Source organism: Nothoprocta perdicaria, unplaced genomic scaffold (assembly GCF_003342845.1).
Source record: "Nothoprocta perdicaria isolate Ctin4 unplaced genomic scaffold, notPer1 scaffold_316, whole genome shotgun sequence".
NCBI classification, from domain to species: Eukaryota; Metazoa; Chordata; class Aves; order Tinamiformes; family Tinamidae; genus Nothoprocta; species Nothoprocta perdicaria.
In genome coordinates, this window is record NW_020455551.1 from 515,970 (window position 1) to 538,671 (window position 22,702).

A 22,702-nucleotide genomic window follows, 5' to 3' on the forward strand; every position below is an offset into this window, starting at 1 on the left:
GTGTTCTTGTTTTGGAGATTTTCAGTGCGTATTTTCACAGACTTGACACCAAACTCCTCACTGGGGAGTGACTCCTCTCTTCTGATTTTAGCCATCCAGAACTTGGCTGCCTGGCTTCTTTGGGCATGTCTGCACTGCTAAATAGAGAGCCAAGACAGAGCTTGAGCTCTGAGGCCCTGTTGCTGCCTCCATAGGGCAGTGCCTCTCATCTGCACCGCTCCAGAGCGGTTCTAGAGGAGACAAGTGGCTGCAGCCCATTTCCTGACACTTAACTTCTGCTCCAGGATTCTTCTGGGGTCCAAGGGAGCTTTCATTCAATTGCATTCATACCCTCAGGCTATGCTACACTGTCCAACAACTTATTCCCCTCATTCCCTCTTATTGACCCGCCACCAGGAGCTGGAGACTGAGCTGAGAGACAGTATTAAATTTTAACCACTCTTTAAATAACATTTCTGAGATCCATAATGCGGGTCCTGAACCTTTGGCTTTCCAATTGCATTGGGATTCATTGTGGATGCTGTTAGGATGAAGTTTGTCCTGCTCTTTTTGACTCTATTTTTCTGCATTCGGGAGAAACATGGCTTCATTCTTCCAAGGTAAATACTTGTTGGTGCTACCAGGCTCCCGGTTTGTGATTGGGAAAGGAAAAATCTGAGGTAAAGTATCTCCAAATTGCATAGGCAAACATTTGGCAAAGGATGACATTTATTTATTGCTCTTGTAATTGGATATGTGGTACTATGTAATATATAAATGGTGGAGGAAATGAAATTATTATAAGTCCTCTTTACATTCATAAATCTTGTGTTTTTAATCATATTAAGGCTATTCTTTTCACTCTAAGTGCAAATCAATTCTGTTCATTCAGGGCATTCGAGTGCCAATAAAGGGCATTCTGGAACTTAATGGGAAAAAATAATTTGCTTCATTTGCCTTAAAACAAGACTTTAAATGAATTACTTCTTGAGGTAGAAAGAGAAACCATTTCTGAAAGTGCTAACAATCTGTTTTCTTATTAAAGCAGCTTTTATGATTTTTTTTCTAGTCATAAATCACTTTTGAATAACCATTTTGCATTTGTACAGTGTTTCAGAGCAGTTTTACTGCTACCTATTGATAAACTTCAGAAATGCCCCCAAACCAAACACTTTGTTAAAACATGAAAACATATGCCAGAGACGTTTAGACGGATATGTTTAGATTGCAGAGATATAATAGGTGGAACTAAAAGGATAACCCCCTCGTGGCGATATTAAGCAAGCTGAACAACCTGGAGGAACCATGATTAAACCAGTGCCTGCTCCTAGAACTCACATAGAACACAAATAATAACGAGTTATGTCTCACAGCCCTTCTGTGATTTTGCATCACAAGTCAGTGGCAGAGCCATGACAGGTAAAAACCCCTTTTCCATTTGTGCCTCCAGCCCAGGATCATTCATCTCACCTGTGTTGCAATCGTATTTTGCTGTGGATTGCTAGGGAGCTGTCAAAGGTTAAAGCAAAGGAACAGATAAATCAGCTTTAAGGTGAATTCAGAGGAGCAACATCATTCTGTTTTTCTGCCTCTATTTGACTTTTCACTTTTATTTGATGCTAGTGTTGAAGAATTGAATGGTCTTGCATTAAAGCTCCTCTGTGGAAGGTTGTTGCATGGTTACTGCATTTGAACTGCTAAGAAGAGTATCAAACAGTGCAGGACTTGTGAAAGAGTGGATAGGATGTAGCTTACTGAACAGTTACCAGGAAAAGAGAAAGCTGGAGACTGTCTGAGAGAAAACAGGGCAGGAGAAAAGGGCACCCATAGACAGATCTCTCTCTCCAGGAAGACTAACAGCTTAAATAGTGATACAAATATTGTCTTGCATCACAGCAAAGATATTTAGCAAAGAATCTGAAGGAATTCCCTGTAACAGATTTACAGCTACTTAAGGAGAGAACTCTCAAACTGCCCAAACACCAGCAACTGGAAGAGATGCAAGGCAAAGCCGCAGTTTGGAAAATGTCACATGAAAATGACCACATGAGTGGAAGCGGACATGGCAAGGTCACCAGAGCTGGGAGAAAATCTTTCATGTGCGAGGGAAGAAGAACTGGGAGAGTGGAAGAGGCCCTTGGAAGAGGAAACCAGCAGTTTGTTCCTCAAGCTCAACAGATGAGGGACACAGGCATCAGGTGACAAGGTCTGAGGGGACAGGAGGAGATCTTTGCAGTATTCCTCTAGTAACATAACCTGCTGAGAGCCTGGGTAAGACTTTGAGTAGCAGACAAGTACGAAAGCCTCTGTCTTGGAGACATCAGTCAGAAAGGACAGGGAGGGTGTAAACGAAGCCAGGCTATGAGGTCCAGGGCACACTCACTGAGCCAATGCTGATGCTCAGTTTTCATCAGCCCATAGGGTAAGCAGTGCCAGTTACCTTCCTAGTGATGAAGAAATGCAATGGAGTGGAGGGGTGAAGAGACTGAGATGACTATGGAGAACTGATTTACATTGTTTGTGAGATGGTGGCCAGGGTCTTTGGATGGGATTCATCTGCCCTGTGTTTTCCACATAATTCTACATAAGAACAAGTTCCCTTCACCTCCTATACAACAAATGGAGAGAAACATATATTGGTACTAATAGATCAGATATTAACTGAACCCTCAAAGTGTCTATTCCTTTATAGAGATAGTAAGCAGCTCAGATGAAGATACCAGAACCAATGAAAATGAACAGGGATGAATCCCACTCACTGTGTCAGTCACCGTGTCAAGAGGAGACCTGTTCATTATAGTGTGGGGATATCAGCTGAATTTCAATATACCCAGAAGTAAGAAGCAGAGATAAAATAAGAGGAGAAGAGCAAACGAGTCATGGGGAACCTGACAAAAAAAGAAAGTTAGAGAAGGGGAATAAGAAGGATCCTCTTAAGGACAAATTCAAAGAAAACCAGGGAAGCAGAGCAAGAAAACAGAATCTGTAAGAGGTGAGGTGAGTTCAAGGCGAACATGTATAGCTGTGCCCAGGTCAACACAGGACAGTAAGGGATGGAGGGCTGGTTCTAGACTGGTGCAGGAGGCAAGAATTAGAGCTTTTAACTGCAATAGATTTTAGCACAAGTAGGGAAGAAGACGGGTGAGAGAGGCCATAATGTTGAATCAAAGCAGAGAAATTGAGAGGGCCAATAACTATAATGGGAATTTCCCTGCAGCAACCATAAAGTTTGTCACCATAAGACAAACTCGCTTTTGAAACAGCCCCAAATGGAGGCTGTTTGGAGTTCGTTTGTCTAGAGAAATAGGCAAACTGCCAGCCTTGCCTAGCCCTGATCGTTATTTGATGCTCTGTCAAATGATGGTGGAAATAAGGTGATAGCCAGAAATAAGGCTGGCATATTGTTGGTTCTGCATGAGAAACAACAGTGATTGCTTGGAGCCTGGCTAAAAGTAGGAAAGATAAATCACTTGGTTGCTGGATGCTGCCAGGTCTCTGCTTGAAATCAATCACAACAACGAGTTGTGACAATCATGTTCTGCGGCTCGAAAATACTTGTTTTGAGAGTGCTGCCTCTTTTCTTTCCAGAACAGTCTTTTCAAACAGGGCTCTTAGGGACATCCCAGTGCTTGCTTTATGCACTGCCATCAGCTCCACCTGATCAGAGGGCTGAGAAGCACCCCAGCCCCAAAAGTGGGAATAAGGGTCAGATATTTCCCCCGAGTCTCCTCTCTCTACAAACGTGAATTGTTTTCAAGCCTGCACAACACAGTTGTGAGCTGCATGGCTTGCAGGGCTCTGAAGCTCAGGACTGGATTTACAATACAAAGAGGTATTTCTTAAGCATTTAGACAACAAAATCTCTTCAGGGAGCTGTATTTTTTTCTCCCTCTTACCTGCAAAGTGTGTGCTCCAGCTCCTGCTACTCTGCTCTTGCACAGGGGTTGAGTACTGCCCTTTCATACCTGCTTAACTGTGTGGGAATTTTACCTTTGTCCTTGATGGCTGGGTCAAGCAGAGGAGTAGCTTGGAAGGCCCATCTCACTGGACAGCATCTTTGGGCCACAGGTTTCAAGTAGAAGAGGGAATACCAGTCACTGCATAGGGAGGGAAGACAGTGGTGTGAAGTGCTTGGAAACCCTCCATAACCCACAGAGGGAGAGAAAGGAGAGCAGTAAAAACGGGTTGGAGTAGGAAGGATGATGGTAGTGCCATCTGCACATCCATGAGATGCTGTGTTTGCCTTTTGCAGCAGCCTGGGAGGACTCATGTCACTCCTGATGGATGAATGAACTCCAGAAACCTGGGGGACAACAGGAAAGACGTCCCCCCCAGTCTAGTCCAGTTTTATACCGGCTGTGCTCTAGATTAGGCAGGGCTGCACTGTGCTACTGCTGGCTCCCAGGAGCGATCTGCAAAAGCTAATGGCTAGCAAAGCCCTACACCAGCTCTTTCATATTCTGAGAGATTGGTGAAAGTCGAGGCTAATTCACTCCATTCATCTCTTGACTCCAGAGATTCACTACAGAATCCTCTTTAAGCTCATGGTAGCCAAGAGAAGGAACACAAGTAAGGCCAAGTCTGTCTTTCATGACCTGCAATGGTTTCAAGTACCTGTGCTTTATCTGAATGCCTGTGTCTTTCCAGGGATGAAGTTCTGTGGGCTCTCCCACAAACACATGAGCAAGTTGAAGCCCTTCAGAATTTGCTGAACACCACTGAGGTAAACAGTTCCCTCTTTCTCTCTGCGTCTAGGGCAAATTCTTCTGCAAAGCTCACAAATACCTTTTCCCCCCAGAGGAAGATTTAGCCCTCTGCCTTTCAGTCTTTTCTCCTAATAAAGCAGCTCAACAAAAGCTCTTTCCACTGCTCTGGTATTTTAGCGATTTACATAAGAAGAACTCTACAGTGCTTTGGTGAATTATATCCGAACCCAGATTTCTGCAGTTGGTTTTGTGCACTAGCACACTGCCAAGTTGGTAAAGTGCCAACACACAGGAAGAGATCACCACATTTGTCAGGGAATCCCAGCACTTCAAACCAATGCAATTTTGAATCATGTGCCTTATAGGGCTTTCATGAGCAGGGCTTACCAAAGTGGTATTTTTCTTAAAACAGCATTTAGATGATAAAAATCTCTTCCGCTATTGCTAAGAAGTCTAGTGGGACTTTTTCACTTGTGCCTGTCATTATAGAAGAGAGAATTTAATTAAAATATGGCAGCTCTTTCTATTCAAAAGTATTTTCTCAATCACAGCTTGATACTTAGTCTAAAGTCAACCTTCTACAACAAAAAAAGTAATCATTCCCTCAACCAACATAACTTACAATGTGATTGAAGCTGTGCCCCAGACAGCTGAGAGCTTTAAACGTCTTTATTCACACTCCTTCCCTGTCTTTCTTGGTTCCTATTCTGAGCCTATCTCAATTTCTCTTCCGTTATCCCTCCTAACCTTGTCTTACCCTCCTCTTCAGTTCATACGAACTTTGATTCCTTTACTTGCTCTCTTTCACCTCCACATGTCAAGGAAAAGGAGAGGAGAAAAAGAAAATAAAGATACATATGGTATCTTTACCTCACAACATATTTTAAACTCCTCAACATGGTAGCAAGAGTGTTTAGATAACTATACAAAATACCTTAACACTTACAAAATCAATGTGTTTTTCCCTAAGTGGACAAACTCTTTAAGCAGAAATTTATAAAACAAACACCACAAAACAAAGCAAAATACAGGCACACAAAATAAAATAAAGAAGATCCTCAGCTTGAGGCAAATAAATGCCACATGGAAAAGTTCAACCTGGCTGGTTACAATCTAAAAATAAAAATAAATAAAAAAAACCCTGAAAATTAGCATCTTAGAGGAAGAATTAGCAGGCTCATTAAAGGTGCTATTCCTGTAAAATTCAGAGAAAAAAAATCTAACAAAAGGACAGGTGAGAGCAGGTGAATGTGGCATCCAGCTTGGTTCTTGGGTGCATTTTTGCAGCCACTCCGAGGCATGGGGCCCTGCAGCTACCCTGGCAATGCCGATGTCTGAGATACCTACACTGAGGATAGTTCAGCTATGTGGGCAGCACAGCACAGTAATGCACCTGGGGCCCTAATGTTTGGCCATCTATTGTTCCAAAGGCTTGATTAAAAGCATGGATGATTTCTCTGAATGATAGTCCAAGTGTGTTTTATCCGGGAAATGGTCAGGTAAACAGCTGACTGCTGAAATGTTCCTGGAAACACAGTGTCCTAAACTGAGTATAATATTCCCAGTGTAACCTCCCCAGAAAAGAGTGAAAAATATCTATTTTTAGTGACTCCATTTTGTACCTATTTAAATATGCAGTCAAGAATTATGCTGACCTTTCTCACATTGTAAATTCGTGTCTAATTTCCTGATTACTGTCACCTCTATGTCTTTTGATATTACTGTTCCTAAAGCTTCAGTCTCTTATTGAGTATCTTGATTTCTGATTATATTAGTGTATAAGATTTAATTTTACCAAGCAGAATCTAATTTTCTTATTTTCCTCCCATTTCTAATCTCTGTACTGCTGCTTCATCTTGACTCAAACTCCTTCTGGCATTTATTTCACCCCTGATCAAAGTAATCAGTGAATACAATAACTACAAAGACTGGCCTGATCTGCATTAATTCCCCAAATACCCTGAGGGAAAATATCTCTCAGCAGATCTGAAAACATGTAACATAATAACCAGCTAAACGCATCCATTATACCAGAAATATTGTCTCCGAGAAGGTTGTGTTCCTGTCTTTGTTCTTGATTTATGAATTTATGTGCAGAAGTCATTATAAACATTTCTTAACTACACACTTTTCATTTCCAGCAGTAGCAGAAAACACTAACAAAGCACATGGAACATTAAACTCCTTGTTATACATGGTCTCTTAAATTGAAAGCATATGCTTTGATCATTTTCAAAATGCTTATTAAATGTTAATGGCCTATTTTTTTTTCTTTCCTTGATAAAATAAAACATTCTTGCAAACCTTGCAGGTCATTCTCTGGCAGCCTGTTGCGGTTGAATACATCAAGAAGGACAACGAAGTCCATTTCTATGTCAATGCATCCCTTATAAATAATATAAAGGCTGAGTTAAGGAGGCTGACCATCATGCACAAGTATGAATTGCTTATTTCTTGTCATTAATGCTTCAGGTTAAGTTGTTTGGCCACACTGTCTTTTGTTTGGAGGTTGTGCTCTTTCCTTCTCTCTTATTTAGAGTTTTGGTGAATGATGTTCAAGGACTTATCGAAAAACAGACCATCAATGACACAGTCAATCCACGCAGTTCTTCATCGTATTATGAAAACTACCATTCCATGAGAGAAGTAAGATATTTTTGTTTTAATCCCCACTCCAATACAGCCAGCTCAGAAGGGAAATGCAGCAGCAAAGCACCACATAAATCTTTAAAATATGAAAAGAATAATACTTTAACCAAATGAAATTAAAGAGGAGTTTCAGTGTAATACTTACCACTGTGACTGTATCTTATAGCTTCTTTTTAAAGAAATTAGAGTCTGGATAAGCAAATCAGAGCAAGCGGTAAGTGGTCAGAATTGATAGTTTCTCTTTCCAGTCAATCAAGGAAGCAGCACTTTGGGAAGTTGAATGAATCCACGTGCAGACCCCTTTCAGGGATGAGGGGAAACAATATGGAAAAGATCCATGCACTAATTGATCCGCTTCATCTTTGTAGATATATTTTTGGATGGATGAAATGGTGAAAACCCATTCTGACTTTCTCCAGAAAATACATATTGGATCCTCATATGAGAAACGACCACTTTATATCTTGAAGGTAGCACTGTGCCTTAATGTGAAATATTTCCAGGTAGTAACATACACGAGTGAAGGGTTTTGGCCAAGACACTTTCCTGCATCTATATCTACATGTATAATTTTAACAATCTGTATCTTTTTGCCTTTTTAGAAGTTTTCAATGTTCTTCCAATAAGGAGTTGTTATCTTTGACCAATTTAACTTCCTTACTGGGTCACTGAAAGCCACAGAAGTCACCACATCTGGGCCAACTTCCAAGAACATGCAGTACCGGCATGGTAGATGCCTCCTCTCTTGTGTAACTCCATGTCCAAAATACTTGGTGATCTTTTCTCCTTATTTCAGCTACTGCTGTGCTCTTGGTGCACAGGTTATGAGACCGCTGCAGATGCTCTGAATATGGCCCTCTTACCACACACTAACGCAAATGAAAGCAGTAACATGCCCGAGATGAGCATCGGCTCTCCCTACAAGACACATGCCCCTTTTTCCATCTTGGTTACCTTTTTTTTTTTGCTTCCAATTTTATGTGGCATAGTCTAAGCAGTGGCATTTTAATAAAATTTCTCTTCTGTCAGCTTTCCAAAAGTCAAGAAAATGTTAAAAATGCCATATGGATTGACTGTGGCATCCATGCTAGAGAGTGGATTTCTCCTGCTTTCTGCCTGTGGTTCATAGCCCATGTGAGTAGATAACATGTTTGATTACTATTTTTAAAGCAAAGTAAAATATTTTGATGCTATTTACCTCCTTCTCTTGAAACCTGTGCTCTGACTTCTACAATATCTTAAGCCATTTACTTGCAGAGCACCAACATGAGATCTGTGTTTAAGGTTTATACGCAGCAGTGTGTGTCAGTGTGCTTGTGGGTGTATACATGTGTTTACAAGTGGTGATGAGAGTAAAACAGAGAGAAAGAGGGAGGGAGGAAAAATATTGTACAGATAAATGGCAAAGAGTTCACAGTCTCTATATTGCCTCTTAGATAGATCCCTGCCAAGGAATGATCCTGGCTCTGGTCTTGGTGTCAAACATCACGCGGTGTCTCACATCCACCACACTCCAGCTGGCACTGCCTGATGTAGATCCGAGGGCACCTGGAGTGAACCCAGGATATCCCACAATCCTTACTCAGTCCCTCCCTGCCTCTCTAGCATGACAGGGACCCAACATCCAACATTTGCTTGCTCCTGGCATGACATTGCTCTGTTTCAGTAGGCTCTGCAAAGAGGCTAAACCACAGGCATACCTACAGCCTCTGCTTAGCTCTTTCTGTGAGATGTCCCCTGCTGCTCTGCCTGCTGCCACTGCTCTTGTGGCCTCTGATTTTCTATTTATACTCATGCTTTTTGCTGGATTTACCTCATTCAGAGGACGAGGCCACACAAGCCACCTTCTGATGGCGCCATTCTTGCTGGAGAAACTGTAATTTCAGACCTCCAGGACATGAATGGCAACCATTGCCATCCCTGTGTATAAACTTAGTCCATGGAAACTGTGATCGTTGATGGGATGAGCCTGTATTATGCACTCAGTAGGAGTAGTTGTAAATTCAGCACAGGACCATAATTTATAAACAGACCCCTTCTTGTCTACCAGTCCAGATGAGTTCAACCTTCTCTCACATCAGGTTGGCAGTTTCTGGACATCAGCAGTTACTCCAATAACTCCAAGAGACAAGACCTCTGCTACTTAGGCCTACGTTAGACTCGAGACCACATATCATTTGCTCTCTTACCATCGTTAGGCAGAATCACAGAATGCTTAAGGTTGGAAGGACCTCAGAGATCATCTAGTCCACCCGCCCTGCTCCAGCAGGGACACCCAGAACACGGGGCACAGGGCGGCATCCAGGTGGGTTTGGGAGATCTCCAGAGAAGGAGACTCCCTGGGCAGCCTGTTCCAGGGCTCCAGCACCCTCACTGTCAAGAAATTTTTTCTTAAGTTCCTGCGGAACTTTTGGTGCTTCCATTTGTGGCCATTTCCTCTAGTCCTATCACTGGCCACCACTGAAAAGAGGCCGCCCCCTCCTCCTCACTGCCTCCCTTGAGGTATTTATACACGCTGATCAGGTACCCCCTCAGCCTTCTCTTCTCCAGGCTGAACAGGCCCAGCTCTCTCAGCCAATTCACCTGGAGAATGAGGAGAAAAGCAAGCTATTACAATAGGCCCTAAAACAGTGTAGGACACCACAGTCAAATAAGCAGAATATAAATGTGTTGTTATCAAGAAGGAAGTAAATGAAAACAGGCAAATGAAAACATTAAGTAGAAATACAGGCACAGGCATCCAAATATTTTTACAGAAATGCCTTCATTGCTTGGATGTAAAATAAAGAAAAATGTTGCATAGGCCACTGACTAAACATAAAAATAAATAAAATAGAATAAAATAAAATATCAGAATAGAATAAAATTTCAGACCACATTCAAAATATATACAGTCTAACCAGTTATCACAATAAAGGTTGAGAGTTATGACCTAAATATAAAATAAAATAAGAGTCCCAAAGGCCGGGCATAAAAACACAAAATGGCCTATACTAAGCAGTTTCAGAGCAGGGCTTGGAGATGGAAAAGGTCAAGACCTTTCCCAAAAGGTCTGTGGTTCTTCAGGAGGGGACAAGGATACAAAGGCTGTGTATGTAGAAAGGTTGGGAGCAGCAAGGGTGTGAACAACCCTAGAAGAGGTTGGTATCACTCCCATTTTGTTGTTTTCCATTCTTAGAACAGCCTGTTCTTCTCTGGAAAATGGAAAAGACAAATTGCTGCCCATTCATGACATTTTCTTCTTGAAGCTAGACTGGAACTTCAGTTCGCTTATGTAGATGCCTTCCAGAAGGCCATCCAGAAACCATTGCCTCAATATGGAAATCCTTAAAATGCTTGGGAATCAAGGATTTCCCTCTGAATAACTCTAGGAAGAAAAAAAATGCTTGGGAGGATGTACCTACTGCCCCTGTCCTGCTTTGGCCATCGCGAGCAGGTGCTGAGAGGTGGAGATTGGCATCTTGAACCCCTGCACCTTGGTTATGCAGCCCCAGACTGCCTGGTCCCTAGAGCTGTCATACGGCTCAGGACAGTGGACAAGGCTAGGTCGAGACAGACAGGGGGTTTGCACCAAGAAGAAAGACATCTCTGGTCTTTTTGGTTTAAGAAATTTCTGCTCAGTGTTGCAGGCAAAACTCACTATGCTGGGCTTTTCTTTCAGTTCTTACTATGGGGCAGAAAAAAAGGCTCCCATGATAAAAACTCATTTTGGTCTCATTCTGCCCAGGCTGTGCAAATAATTTTCTGAGACATTTATTCAATTCCATATTCACAAAACGAAGTTCACTATAAAAACAAACCGGATGAGATTGTGACTTCACAGTCACCAGCACTGCAGCCAGATCAACGGCAGAGATGAGTCCTCAAAGGCTCAATTATGATTTGCCCATGATAGAGCTAAATAAAAACAATAAATTACAAGAGAAAATAAATGTGTGTATTTTTATCCTCAGTCACAATTATAAAACCTCAAAGGCAATAACATTTTTAAAGAGGATTGTGAGAGTTAGGTATAGATACAGCTGAATGTACCTTATGCCCCACTGAGAATCCGAGCCTTCAAGGCTCCCTCAGAGACAAACGCATTTGCCCTTTTCACGCTGCTCCAAATAATTACCAGCTGTGCTGTCACCATGCCAGTGAAATGTCCCGACGATATTTTTCAGCAATAACAAGCTGAACATTTAGTTTCTCCTTCCCTTTGATTCAATGTACGTGTCTCAAATTCAAATTTTGTTCCTATATCCCTTCACGAAGCAACATTTTAAAATCTGACATTAATAGTCGTCTGCTCGCACATTAACATCAGTAGTGCTCTCTTTTGCAAAAATGAGGCCTTTTTATAATGTTCCCACTTTTTATCATTTAATTTTGTTGTTCAATGGTAGAAAGATTGAAACTTTCCACTTAATTCAGAGCAAGTCGATTGCCTGAGGAAAAGTGGGAAGAATCTGAAATAAGAGAAGAAGTTTCAAGTAAGGCACAAAGAAAAAGAAGATATAATTAAAGACTTAATCTATTCCATTAGAACCACAGCCAGTTATGTAGATTAAAATTTATCCCTGTATGGTGAACCTACAACCAGGTTAGGCACCATTTTGGCCTTCAAAATAAACTGTGAGGCAAAACTAGCAGTGGGGTTTTTTTTGGGCTGTGCCTACAGATGCATTGAGCTCAGAATGAAACCAGGAAGAATACTGTTAAATACAGCAGTTACATGAAATGTTGTTATTTTTGTGTTCATGTTACCTTATGCTATTTTGGTGCTGTTTCCTCCTCCCCCCCACACACAAGCAAGCTCAAGCTTTCTTCCTGAGAGGTTTCAGCTTTATCTCATGACCAACTAGGTAACATTAGACAGCTGACATGTATCTGAGTGCCTGTACCAGTTCGATTCCCTGTCTCCCCTCTTTGGAGTTCTTGTTATTTGGAGCTGCAATTTCTCTGATGTGATACTCACCCATTACAAGGTAGCCTGGTGTAATAATTACATGATTATTTTATATAGATCACCAGGTGGCTCTTCAGGAAGGTAAGGAAAACACTATTCTAAGTGCTTTTAAAGACTCTTCCTGGTGTTTTGCAGACAGTCTATTTACATGAGAGAGACAAGACCATGTCGACCCTTCTGGAGCACTTTGATTTCTACGTCATGCCTGTGGTGAACGTGGATGGCTATGAGTACACATGGAGCGATCCCTCCGTACGTAGGGGCTTTTTAGACACCCTGTGGAACACGCTCACATGCCATTTGTGGGAAGTGCCAGGTTGGATGTTCGTGGCATAATTTCCACTCTGAAATGTCTGCCCTTCTGCTGCCTCCTTTAAAGGACGGCAAATACCATGACTATTTGATATCCGACCCACAGAACCTTTGTGTCTTCCGAATTGCTGGAAATGCATTTGGAAATAACAGCATCATCCTGTGATTTTAACACTTTCAGACATCAGGGAATACCTATGCCAGCCTTCAGCAGTGAGGTTACAAATTCTGGCATAATCCAGCCCAAAAGGAATAGTGTACTGCATCAGACTGGCCACAGCCAGTACCTCCTTCATCCTGCAAAACAGCCCAGTCGGGCTCTTTTTTTTTGTTTTTCTGTGTCAGATAAATGGAGGTACAACAAGAGAAAATCTCTGCCCAGGATTTTATTTACTCACTGGTTTGAAATTCCCAGAAGCCAAGATGGTTGATTTTTATGGCCCTAGGGTTTTTGTTGGTTTGTTTGTCTGTGTGTGTTCTTAAATATCTTCCCTTCTCTTTGGATTTTCACCCCAGTTCTGCTTGTATTTGGATGGCCACCCTTACAGAGCCCAACAACTACACACTAGATTCCTAACTTTCCACATGCCTGACAGTCCCTACAGAAAGGTTGTCATTGTAAACTTAAATACGTAGGTAAACAGTAGGTCTCCTCCCCTCCTTCCACCATGCAAGTCTATTGAAATCAGACCAAACATGTCCACATCTTTTCTCATCCAACACATGGTCTCATCACTCAGCCTTTCTAGCAATTCAGATTGTGGTTTTATAAACTTTGTGGTTTTTTGCCCCTTTATTATCACATGTCTGTAGAGATCCAAATATGAAGGCATATCTAGCTAAGCAACAACATGACATATTTTTTTTTCTTTCACTTTTCTTTTTTGATGTGAACCCTGGCTTTTCTGTCTCTTTTCACAGAAACGGCTGTGGAGAAAGAGCCGCTCCTCACACGATAACAGCAAGTGCATCGGTACTGACATGAACAGGAACTTTGATGCGCAGTGGTGTGGTACGATCTCACCTCCTTTTTATCTCTGCGTCAGCTTCAGCATTCAAAGTTCTTAATTTTAAAATATTTCACAGAATCACAGAATGGTTGAGGTTGAAAGGGATCTCTAGGGCTCATCTAGTCCAACCCCCCTGCTCCAGCAGGGACACCCAGAGCACAGGGCGGCATCCAGGCGGGTTTGGGAGATCTCCAAACATGGAGACTCCACAGCCTGCCTCGGTTCCAGTGTTCTAATTTCCCTTTACCCTTTCACAAAGTTACTGTGGATATAAAGATAAATGCAAATAACATTTATGAGGAGAAGTTCCTCAACTTGAGATACTTTTTGTGAGGACCTAGGATTTTCCTCCTAAGGACTCCACAATGAGGACTAACCTTTTACCAGGGCCATGACAAGAGCTAAGGGGGACAAGGTGCTATGATGTCTTTTGCCTCACACAAAGATGTGTGATGGAGGATGTGGGAGATAGAAAGGAAGAGGGGGCCCTTGCCATGTCATCCAATGTCTTTTCAAAGTTCAGTAGAGTAAATGCTCCACTATTTTGTGCCAACTGGTCACCTTTAATAATGTATTTGACTTGCCACACACTTCGGGTGGTTAACAACTTTTGAGTCAGACAAGTGATTCTGCTTTACAAAAAGGAGAAAAACACAAGAAGATCACACAGTGGGTCCTCTCTAGAAAAGTGTTTGAACAAAATGCACATTCTGACAGGCTAAAACTGGAACATCTTATTTGAGTGTGACAAGTCACACTGTTTCCACTTAACCTGTGCACTTCGCCTAGACAGGGATGAAAGATAAGGATAAGATAAAAGAGAGAAGCCTCAACACCTTGCAGGGTCATGAGACAGAAATGCCTCCTTGTACATTCCTTGTCCTTGAATCTAAGCACCAAAGCCAGGTGCTTACAATAACTTACATTTGTGGTTGCAAGGATCTCCAGACATTTCTACTCCTTTTAGTTCTACGGAGTCAGTAAAATGCTGAGAAAAAAAAAATTGTCCTACTTACCATAAAAAATACTGCTTGCATTGAGTCAGATAAATTTTTGAATCATAACTGATAGCACCAGCTTTTATTCAGAACATATTCTGGGCTACAGAATCCCTATTATTAAGATGGCTGTGCGAAAGATAATGAATTCAACAAGACTCTCAAAAGGACTAAGCTGGAATTGAAGGTTTCTATTGGCTTCAGCTTTGCTCGCGAATACACTTCACATCACTGCAGAATTCCAGGGTTTAAATCTGTACATTTAATCAGGGCTGTATTGCTGTGTTTATCCGTTCTTCCTTTTCAACTGCTCAGATGAATTTTCTGAACAGGAACAAAGCCCTCATGGTATTTATGAAAAGTACACTCCTTGATGTGCTGATGCTTTTCTTTTATAATAATAAAAGACAAATTTGTTCCACTAAAAGAATGCATTATTCTGAATTCGCTCCGTGAAACCAAATTTCCCTGGACTGGGGACCTAGAAATCCTCCATGTTTTTCACGTTATTTTCTCATATATTCCACAAGAATTTAGGAAAGCAGGAACCAGGATGGTCAGCAAATAGATTCTTCATTGTCTTTTACCTTGGCCAGTTACAAACCTCTGCGCCAGACAGAACAGAATAAAACATAGCATTCTGATTTGCTCATTTTCACAAGATTTTACACAGATGCCAGGAACTGTTTGTATTTTCATCTGCATGCTTTTTTACGGACTTCCTGTAAATCCTCCCATATCTCTCAATTCACTGTACATATATAGCACATATACATATATACTTGAACATGAAAAAAAATATGTGCCTCAGTCATCTTTGTCCCAATACCTGTTTCTGATTCCCCTCCAGACACGTTTGTTACCATTCCTTCCCCAGTCCATATTCCTACTTCTTCCACTGTATAACAGCAGGGTGTAAGCATGAAAATGAGGAATCAACTAACTCTTCTGATAACTTGTTCCAGTGCATAGTTTTTCTAATTCTTATAAACTTTTATTTCTCAGTTTGATTTGTGCAACAGCCATTATCTTTCCCCTTAGGATTAAGTAGCTTGTTAGAATCTGTCTTTTCCCATCAGAATTTCTTGATTTTCTAGTATGTCTAGTACTTCTACATGTTTTTCTAGAACTTCTAGTGCTTGTAGACTTCTAGCAGGAATCTCACAATCCCATTCTTGATGAATTTAAATAAATGGAACACTTTTATGTTCCTTTGCAGGACTTTTTACCCAGTCTTTGAATCATTTTGATTTTGTTTCACCTTTTTCATTTTTTTCTGGAGTACAGAAGGTGAGAATCTGAGTAAGCTTGGACTGATTTCTGCCAGAACCCCAGCTCTTCCCATAGCACAAAAGAGCCTATATTTTCTTGTATATTAGCACCATAGTCTGTTCTTGCATTGGCTAAACAGACCACACAGTAGCGAAAAAGTCAAGTTTACTGAAACACAGGAGAGAAAAACTTAAGTATACTTTAGTTTTGCTTAAAAGTGACAGCGTGCTCTCTTCTGTCACAGGTGAAGGAGCATCTTCCTATGCATGTCATGAGATATACTGTGGTCCCTACCCAGAGTCTGAACCAGAAGTGAGAGCAGTGGCTCGCTTTATCAGGAACCATAAAGACATCATTAAAGCCTACATAACGATGCACTCTTACTCCCAGATGGTTTTGTTTCCATATTCTTACACTACCAAGAGAAGCAAAGACCATGACGAGCTGGTAAGTCTTCCTACTTTTTTTGGACAACTTGATAAGGCAGTTGGATAAATTTGTAATTATTTTTTATGCTTTACACAAACTTGAAAATTACTTGGGTGGATAACTAAAAATCAACCAGAACTTTACACACTCAAGCAATAAAATATACTGGTGGATGCTTGCTATTTTTACTAATGTATTTTACTAGATATACTTATTTCAGATAGTCTTAATGGTGTGATGAAAGCATGCCAACTATGTAGATTTTGAGTTTTGGGCCAACAAACCACAGAAATGGAACAAATACATCCTCTGTTGGGTGGAATATACCATCCTAACCCCATTTCAATCTTTCTGGACTGGCAGAGTGGTCCTGTGGCGGGCAAAAAAACAGGAAGCCTGAAGCACAGTAAAACCAAATCCTACCTGAATACATACAAACCACTGTTACAAGGTCGCAATGCTGATATTGTTCTGCTCATTTCAGGATACTCTGGCGAAGAAAGTGGCTAAAGTTATTAAGAGGACAACCAAAAAAACATACAAACCCGGTGCAGGAGCACATACAATTTGTAAGTATGGTGGTTGCTACAGGATAAGCACAATAGTGTATCCTCTGTGGCATCAGAGGCTGCTTTTTGCACTCAAAACTGAGTTCTGGCTCTAGCTGTTATTTTTCTTTTCCTTTCCTTACGCAGACTTAGCTCCTGGAGGTTCAGATGACTGGGCTTATGATCTTGGCATTAAATATTCTTTTACTTTTGAGCTTCGGGACACAGGAACTTATGGATTTTTGCTGCCTCCTCATGAAATAAAACCGACGTGCGTGGAAGCACTTGCTGCTGTCAAGGAGATCGCCAAACACATCCTCCACAATTCGTGACGCTCTCATTTGGCATCTCAGAACCACAACCTGTATTTGGTGCAAACAGGTACTGAACATCATTTATTCCAGCTCCCTGCTTTATTGCAATTATTTATACACGGGCAAAAAATAAACAGTTGAGTGCATCATTTTTATTTCGCTTTAGAATACAGCAACTTTTTTCAGCTATACTGATTTTTTAAATGGCCAACACTGATTCAGCGCCTTGAGGACAGCAGCACAGAAGGCAAAGCTGCAATATTAATATATATGCATATTAAATATAGAGTTTGGAGTCTCATCATTTGGTCCCACAAGCTGCCCCACTCTCCTACACTCCCACAGAGCAGGACCTATGAAACAACTTTTAGCATTTCAGTGCTGGGCCCGGTACTGTTCAATTTGTTCATCAATGACCTGGACGAGGGCACGGAATGCACCCTTAGCAAGTTTGCAGATGACACCAAGCTGGGTGGAGTGGCCGACACTCCGGAGGGCTGTGCTGCCATCCAGAGGGACCTGGACAGGCTGGAGAGTTGGGCAGAGAGGAACCTCATGAGGTTCAACAAGGACAAGTGCAGGGTCCTGCACCTGGGGAGGAATAACCCCAGGCACCAGGACAGATTAGGGGTCGACCTGCTGGAAAGCACCTCCACGGAGAGGGACCTGGGAGTCCTGGTTGACACCAAGTTAACCATGAGTGAGCAGCGTGCCCTCGTGGCCAAGAAGGCCAATGGGATCCTGGCTGCATCAGGAGGAGTGTTGCCAGCAGGTCAAGGGAGGGGATCCTGCCCCTCTGCTCAGCTCTGGTGAGGCCACACCTGGAGTATTGGGGGCAGTTCTGGGCTCCCCAGTATAAGAGGGACGTGGAGCTTCTAGAGAGGGTCCAGAGAAGAGCAACAAAGATGATTAAGGGAATGGAACATCTCTCGTATGAAGAGAGGCAGAGTGAGCTGGGCCTGTTTTCTCTGGAGAAGAGAAGGCTCAGAAGGGATCTGATTAATGTGTATAAGTTCAGGAAGGGAGAATGCAGGGAGGAAGGGGACAAGCTGTTTTCACTGGTGGCCAGCGACAGGATGAGGGGTAATGGCCACAAGCTGGAGCACAGGAAGTTCCGTCTCCAGGTGAGGAGGAACTTCTTTCCTGTGCAGGTGACAGAGCCCTGGCACAGGCTGCCCAGGGAGGTTGTGGAGTCTCCTGCTCTGGAGGTCTTCAAAACCCGCCTGGATGCCACCCTCTGCCCCGTGCTCTGGGTGTCCCTGCTTGAGCAGGAAGGTTGGACTAGATGAACTCTAGAGGTCCCTTCCAACCTTGAATATTCTGTGATTCTGTGATTTGTGCCCGCCTTGCTTTGTCGAAGGACTTGCTAACGCGCTACCTAGCGGGTTTGCAGCCCAGCAGAACGTCACTGCATTGCTATAAAGCTTTAAACGTTTGTGCTTTTACTTTTTTTAACTCCAAAAAAAAAAAAAAAAAAAAAAAAAAACCGTGGCGCCGCCCCTTCCCTCCTCCCCGAAGCCCAACGGCTGCGTAACGGCCGCCTGTCCCCATCATGGCGGCAGGGCCGCCCCTCCCCAACGTCATCAGCAGCGGCGGGAAGCGCGGGGGCTGCCGGGAAGGGCAGCGCGGCGGCGGCGGCGGCACCGGGCGGCGGCGGGGGCGCGTTCCCGGCGTCCCTCGCGCGCGGCGGCGGCGGGGGGGGCGGGGGGGGGGGGGCGGGGGCGGCGGGCGCCGTCGAGGCGGCGGCGGGAGCGGGTGCCGCTCCTCGTCTTGCTCTCCGTGTCGCTCGGCGCCCAGGCCCGGGAGGACGGACTCCCCCCTCGCCCCCTCCCACCCTCTCCGCCCCGGGCGGCGGCGGAGGAGGCGGCGGGGAGCGGCGCGGCAGCGGAAGGAGCAGGTGAGTGCGGCGGCGCGGCCGGGCGGGCCGGGAGCGGGGCGGGCCGCGCCGCCATCTCCCCGCCTTGCACCGGGGCCCGGCGGGGTGGGTGGTGGGGGGGCGCCCGGGGTCCCCGTTATCAGCCAGGGCCGCAGTGAGGGCCGTCTCTCTCATAGCCCCCGGTGTTTCCCTGGTTTTTACCCGCTTATTCATTTTTTAGTTATGATTTTGCCCCCTCTCAGTGGGGTCCTGCCCCTCCTTGCCGGCAGCAGCTCGGTTTCTGCGTTTCGCGCCAGCGAGGCCCCGGGTTTGGCAGCGAATAAACCCGCTCGTGGTCATAGCCCCAGGCGGTGCCGATACCTCCCGACCCTCCCCGTGCCGTAGGCCCGGCGGGACCTTTGGAGCCCCCTGCGCCCTCCCGTCCTGGATGCCACCCTGTGCCCCGTGCTCTGGGTGTCCCTGCTGGAGCAGGGGTTGGACTGGATGATCTCCAGAGGTCCCTTCCAACCCCAACCAGTCTGTGATTCCTAGTCCAGTCTTGAGCACCAGTGGTGACAGGGAGCCAGTGGCCGTCGCTCCGTGGCCCCTTGCCAGGCTCCAATGCGGCTCCGACCGGCCGCTTCCGTGGGCGGTGAGGGCTGTCGGTAGCAGGGCCTGGGGCTCCCCACATCTCTGGGTCTGGGAAAACGTCTTTCCCAAGCGCTGCGGCCTCGCTAGGCAGGATAGGACACATCCAACACCTCCTTTGGTGTTGCTGGGGCCTCACCTTTATTTTTGCCTCCCTCTAGAACGCCAACCCTAATTTTACACTTGTAAGAATAGAATTATCATTATTAGCATGTTGTCATTGCTACATATGTTAGATTGGAGGAATAGTCTCAAGTTAACAAGGTGTGTTAACGGCAGGAGGTTGTAAAAGTAAACTTGTCGTAACTTGCAGTGTTTTTGTCAGACAGGCTTCTTTGTGTCAGTTGAAGAGTGCGAGCAGACATCACACTAAAGCACAACCACTCGGGGAGTGCTTTTTTGAGGGCCGTTGACAGTACGTTTTACTGTTTTTTAGCACTATTGGGTAGTGAAGCTGCAGGATTCTTTCAAATATCCCAGTATTTTATTAGTATTGTGATATGGTAATTTTAAAATAGTAGTCAGGAAAAAAAAAATCCCCTTCAGGTGAAAACTCTTCATTTAGGAAAGGGAGAACATTGATGTTTTCCTCTCTTTCCGAGCAATTACTTAGTCATCAGCATTTGTCAATGATTTAGTTTATCCTGGAATGTTACAGCATAATCACTTTGTGTCAGAACTTCCGTAGTATTTTCAGCATAAAGTTTTTCTTGCCGTTTTGAGTGGAATCTTATATATCACTTTATGGGTAGGATCTTCTTAAGTGACGTAATATTTAATTTGTGGTGTGCGCGGGCTACGTGCAGATACATTTACATAGCTACAAGTGATGTCTTGGAGTATTAAATGGGTTTCATCTTACAGATTTTATGAATTTTGCTGTTGATTTTTTGTTACTTCCCTGTTACTAATTTTTCTCTACAAACTGAGTTTTTTAGCTGGGTTAGGTTTTTCTTACAAAAAAAATCATGTTTGGTTTTCTTGATTATGACATACATATTATCATCCTTCTATGGAAGACAAATAATAGTACATAAGTGCACTAGATATTATGCAAATCATACCATTCTTCATGTCCTGGCCCTGGCCCACTAGGAAACCCACTTCCCTCAAGCCTATGTACTTAGTAATAAGTAACTTCTTGATTTATAGTATACCTCAAATGGTACTAATGATAGCAAAATGTATTGACATTTACCCTAGAAACCTAAACTTCTTTTGTAAAATGATACAGATACATTTGTAAATGAATAAGCAATCCTGATGTTAAAATATTTCCATCTTTTTTAAAGATTATCATATATGCTATTTATGGATGGAAAAGTGGTACTTTATACTGTAACAGTTAGAACCTCAGCTCTAGAATTTAATTTAGGGGGATAAAATTGATTTCCCTGTTGTCTTATCTTTCTGACTATAGATTTGGTTATGGTTGTTAGTTGTAGAAAGCTCTCAGAAGTTGCAGACTCTTAGATGCCCCTAATCTTTTTATGTACCTGAAGTAGAGAAATACATTGTAGCTGTCTAATTAGAAAATTCTTTTAAAAATCTAGTAGTAATTATTTAAAATCTTGAACAGGAAATCTTAGATCTTTAAGGCTCAGTCCATGTTGGTACTTGGTGTTGTCTGATCTACCTGATTGTTTGATAAGGAGATGACAGTCCAAAGAGACAGGAGTTTGTTCTAGAGAAAAAGAATTGCACTGTTGATGAATGTGGGGTTGATAGCAGGACTGTGATAACAGGGGTAATGTAACGTGAAAATGTGCAAGAACTGAGCGAGTTACTCTAATTTCCAAGGCATATTGCATTTCAGCTGATTGCGTATTAATTTGCTGGATGAACAAAACAGGAATTAAGCTCTTAAAATTTCTATTCCTTGGCACTACAAGAGTGCCATTTTGCAACTTGAAATTTCAACTGCTAATTAAAACTGATGTTTTAATAGAGTCTTTGTATATTGAGCTTGTTTGGTCTTTGAAGAATGAAAACAGGAGTGACTGCTTATTTGGAGACAGACTGTCAAGTTACATACATCTGTATGTTTCACTTTGTGAATATTCCTCAGTAAGTCTCTGAACAGTGTGTCCACGTTCTGATCCTGCAGCCTGTGTCACAGGCAGATTCTCTTGCAAAAGTGAAATTTCATTCAGTTCTGCTTGCAGAAGCAAGACCCTTACTGGGTATTTTGTGCCTATAGAAAGTAATAGGCTGTGTGGTCACAGCGTGCTGTTTTTCAATTGCTTGAAACAGTTTTCCATGAAATGTCTTTTTTACTGATGAAGTACCTGTTCTTCTATTGCAAATTGGTGGGAATGGGCCAGCATGTAAGAATAGATCTGTCCGAGTGCTACCTGAAAGCATGTTTGCTTTTTATTATTTTCACATTTCAGCTTTCTGTTTTATTTAAAAGTAGATTTTCTTAAGAAACTTAGAAGATTCTAGGTGGGATAGTGCCCTCTTAATTTCTTCCTAAGAAGTTATCAGTCAAACTATGGGAAACTAGGAATTTGGAATGAAAATATCTGTTCATTTATGATGATGATATCCCCTTTGTCCTCTCTATGTTTATAACTATTCTTTTAAACCTAGTCATCATCATAATTTCTTGTGCAAGTGAATAGTAGGTAGAAAAGTAATTATTTGATAAACAGTACTATTTTGGAGGAAAAATGCCCCTGTTTCTTTGAAAATAAAAGGATATACATATGGGGAGGCAAACTGAATGATTTTTTTTTTCTTATTTATATATTGTATCCTGCTCTCATGTCGCTATGTACTGTACTTACGTATTAGATGCGCTCATTTTACTCGTCCTTCATGTGTTTAAACCCTCTCCTTATGCCATTACCAGTGCCGTTCTTCTAACTTTCTCTGTTTCAGATATGGTCCTTTTTTATTGTAACCATTTAAACCAAATTCAGTATTTGGTATGTGATTGTCTTATTAAAAATGGTTTTGCATATGTCATTTTTTTTTTTTGTATCCTCAATTAAAGGGTGTAACTGCATGAAACCTTACAAATTCAGTG

General features: G+C 42.6%; 2 protein-coding genes across 4 annotated transcripts in view; both read left to right on the top strand.

The window, feature by feature from the left end:
• The first annotated feature begins 476 nt into the window (after positions 1-476).
• CPB2 (carboxypeptidase B2) lies at positions 477-17,346 on the top strand. The gene is made up of 11 exons (XM_026042865.1): positions 477-599; positions 4,627-4,702; positions 6,997-7,121; positions 7,223-7,331; positions 7,703-7,804; positions 8,364-8,468; positions 12,421-12,537; positions 13,519-13,609; positions 16,122-16,324; positions 16,791-16,875; positions 17,002-17,346. Exons 1-11 carry the CDS (start codon positions 529-531, stop codon positions 17,184-17,186), a joined length of 1,269 nt encoding a protein of 422 aa, XP_025898650.1. The 5' UTR covers positions 477-528; the 3' UTR covers positions 17,187-17,346.
• A 1,689-nt stretch (positions 17,347-19,035) lies between these two features.
• The window catches only part of ZC3H13 (zinc finger CCCH-type containing 13), a 44,846-nt gene continuing 41,179 nt past the window's right edge, over positions 19,036-22,702 (top strand). For all 3 annotated transcript variants that reach the window (XM_026042856.1, XM_026042857.1, XM_026042858.1), the window contains exon 1: positions 19,036-19,065. The gene's annotated coding sequence lies outside the window, so the exon portion shown is untranslated. The remainder of the gene's footprint in view (positions 19,066-22,702) is intronic.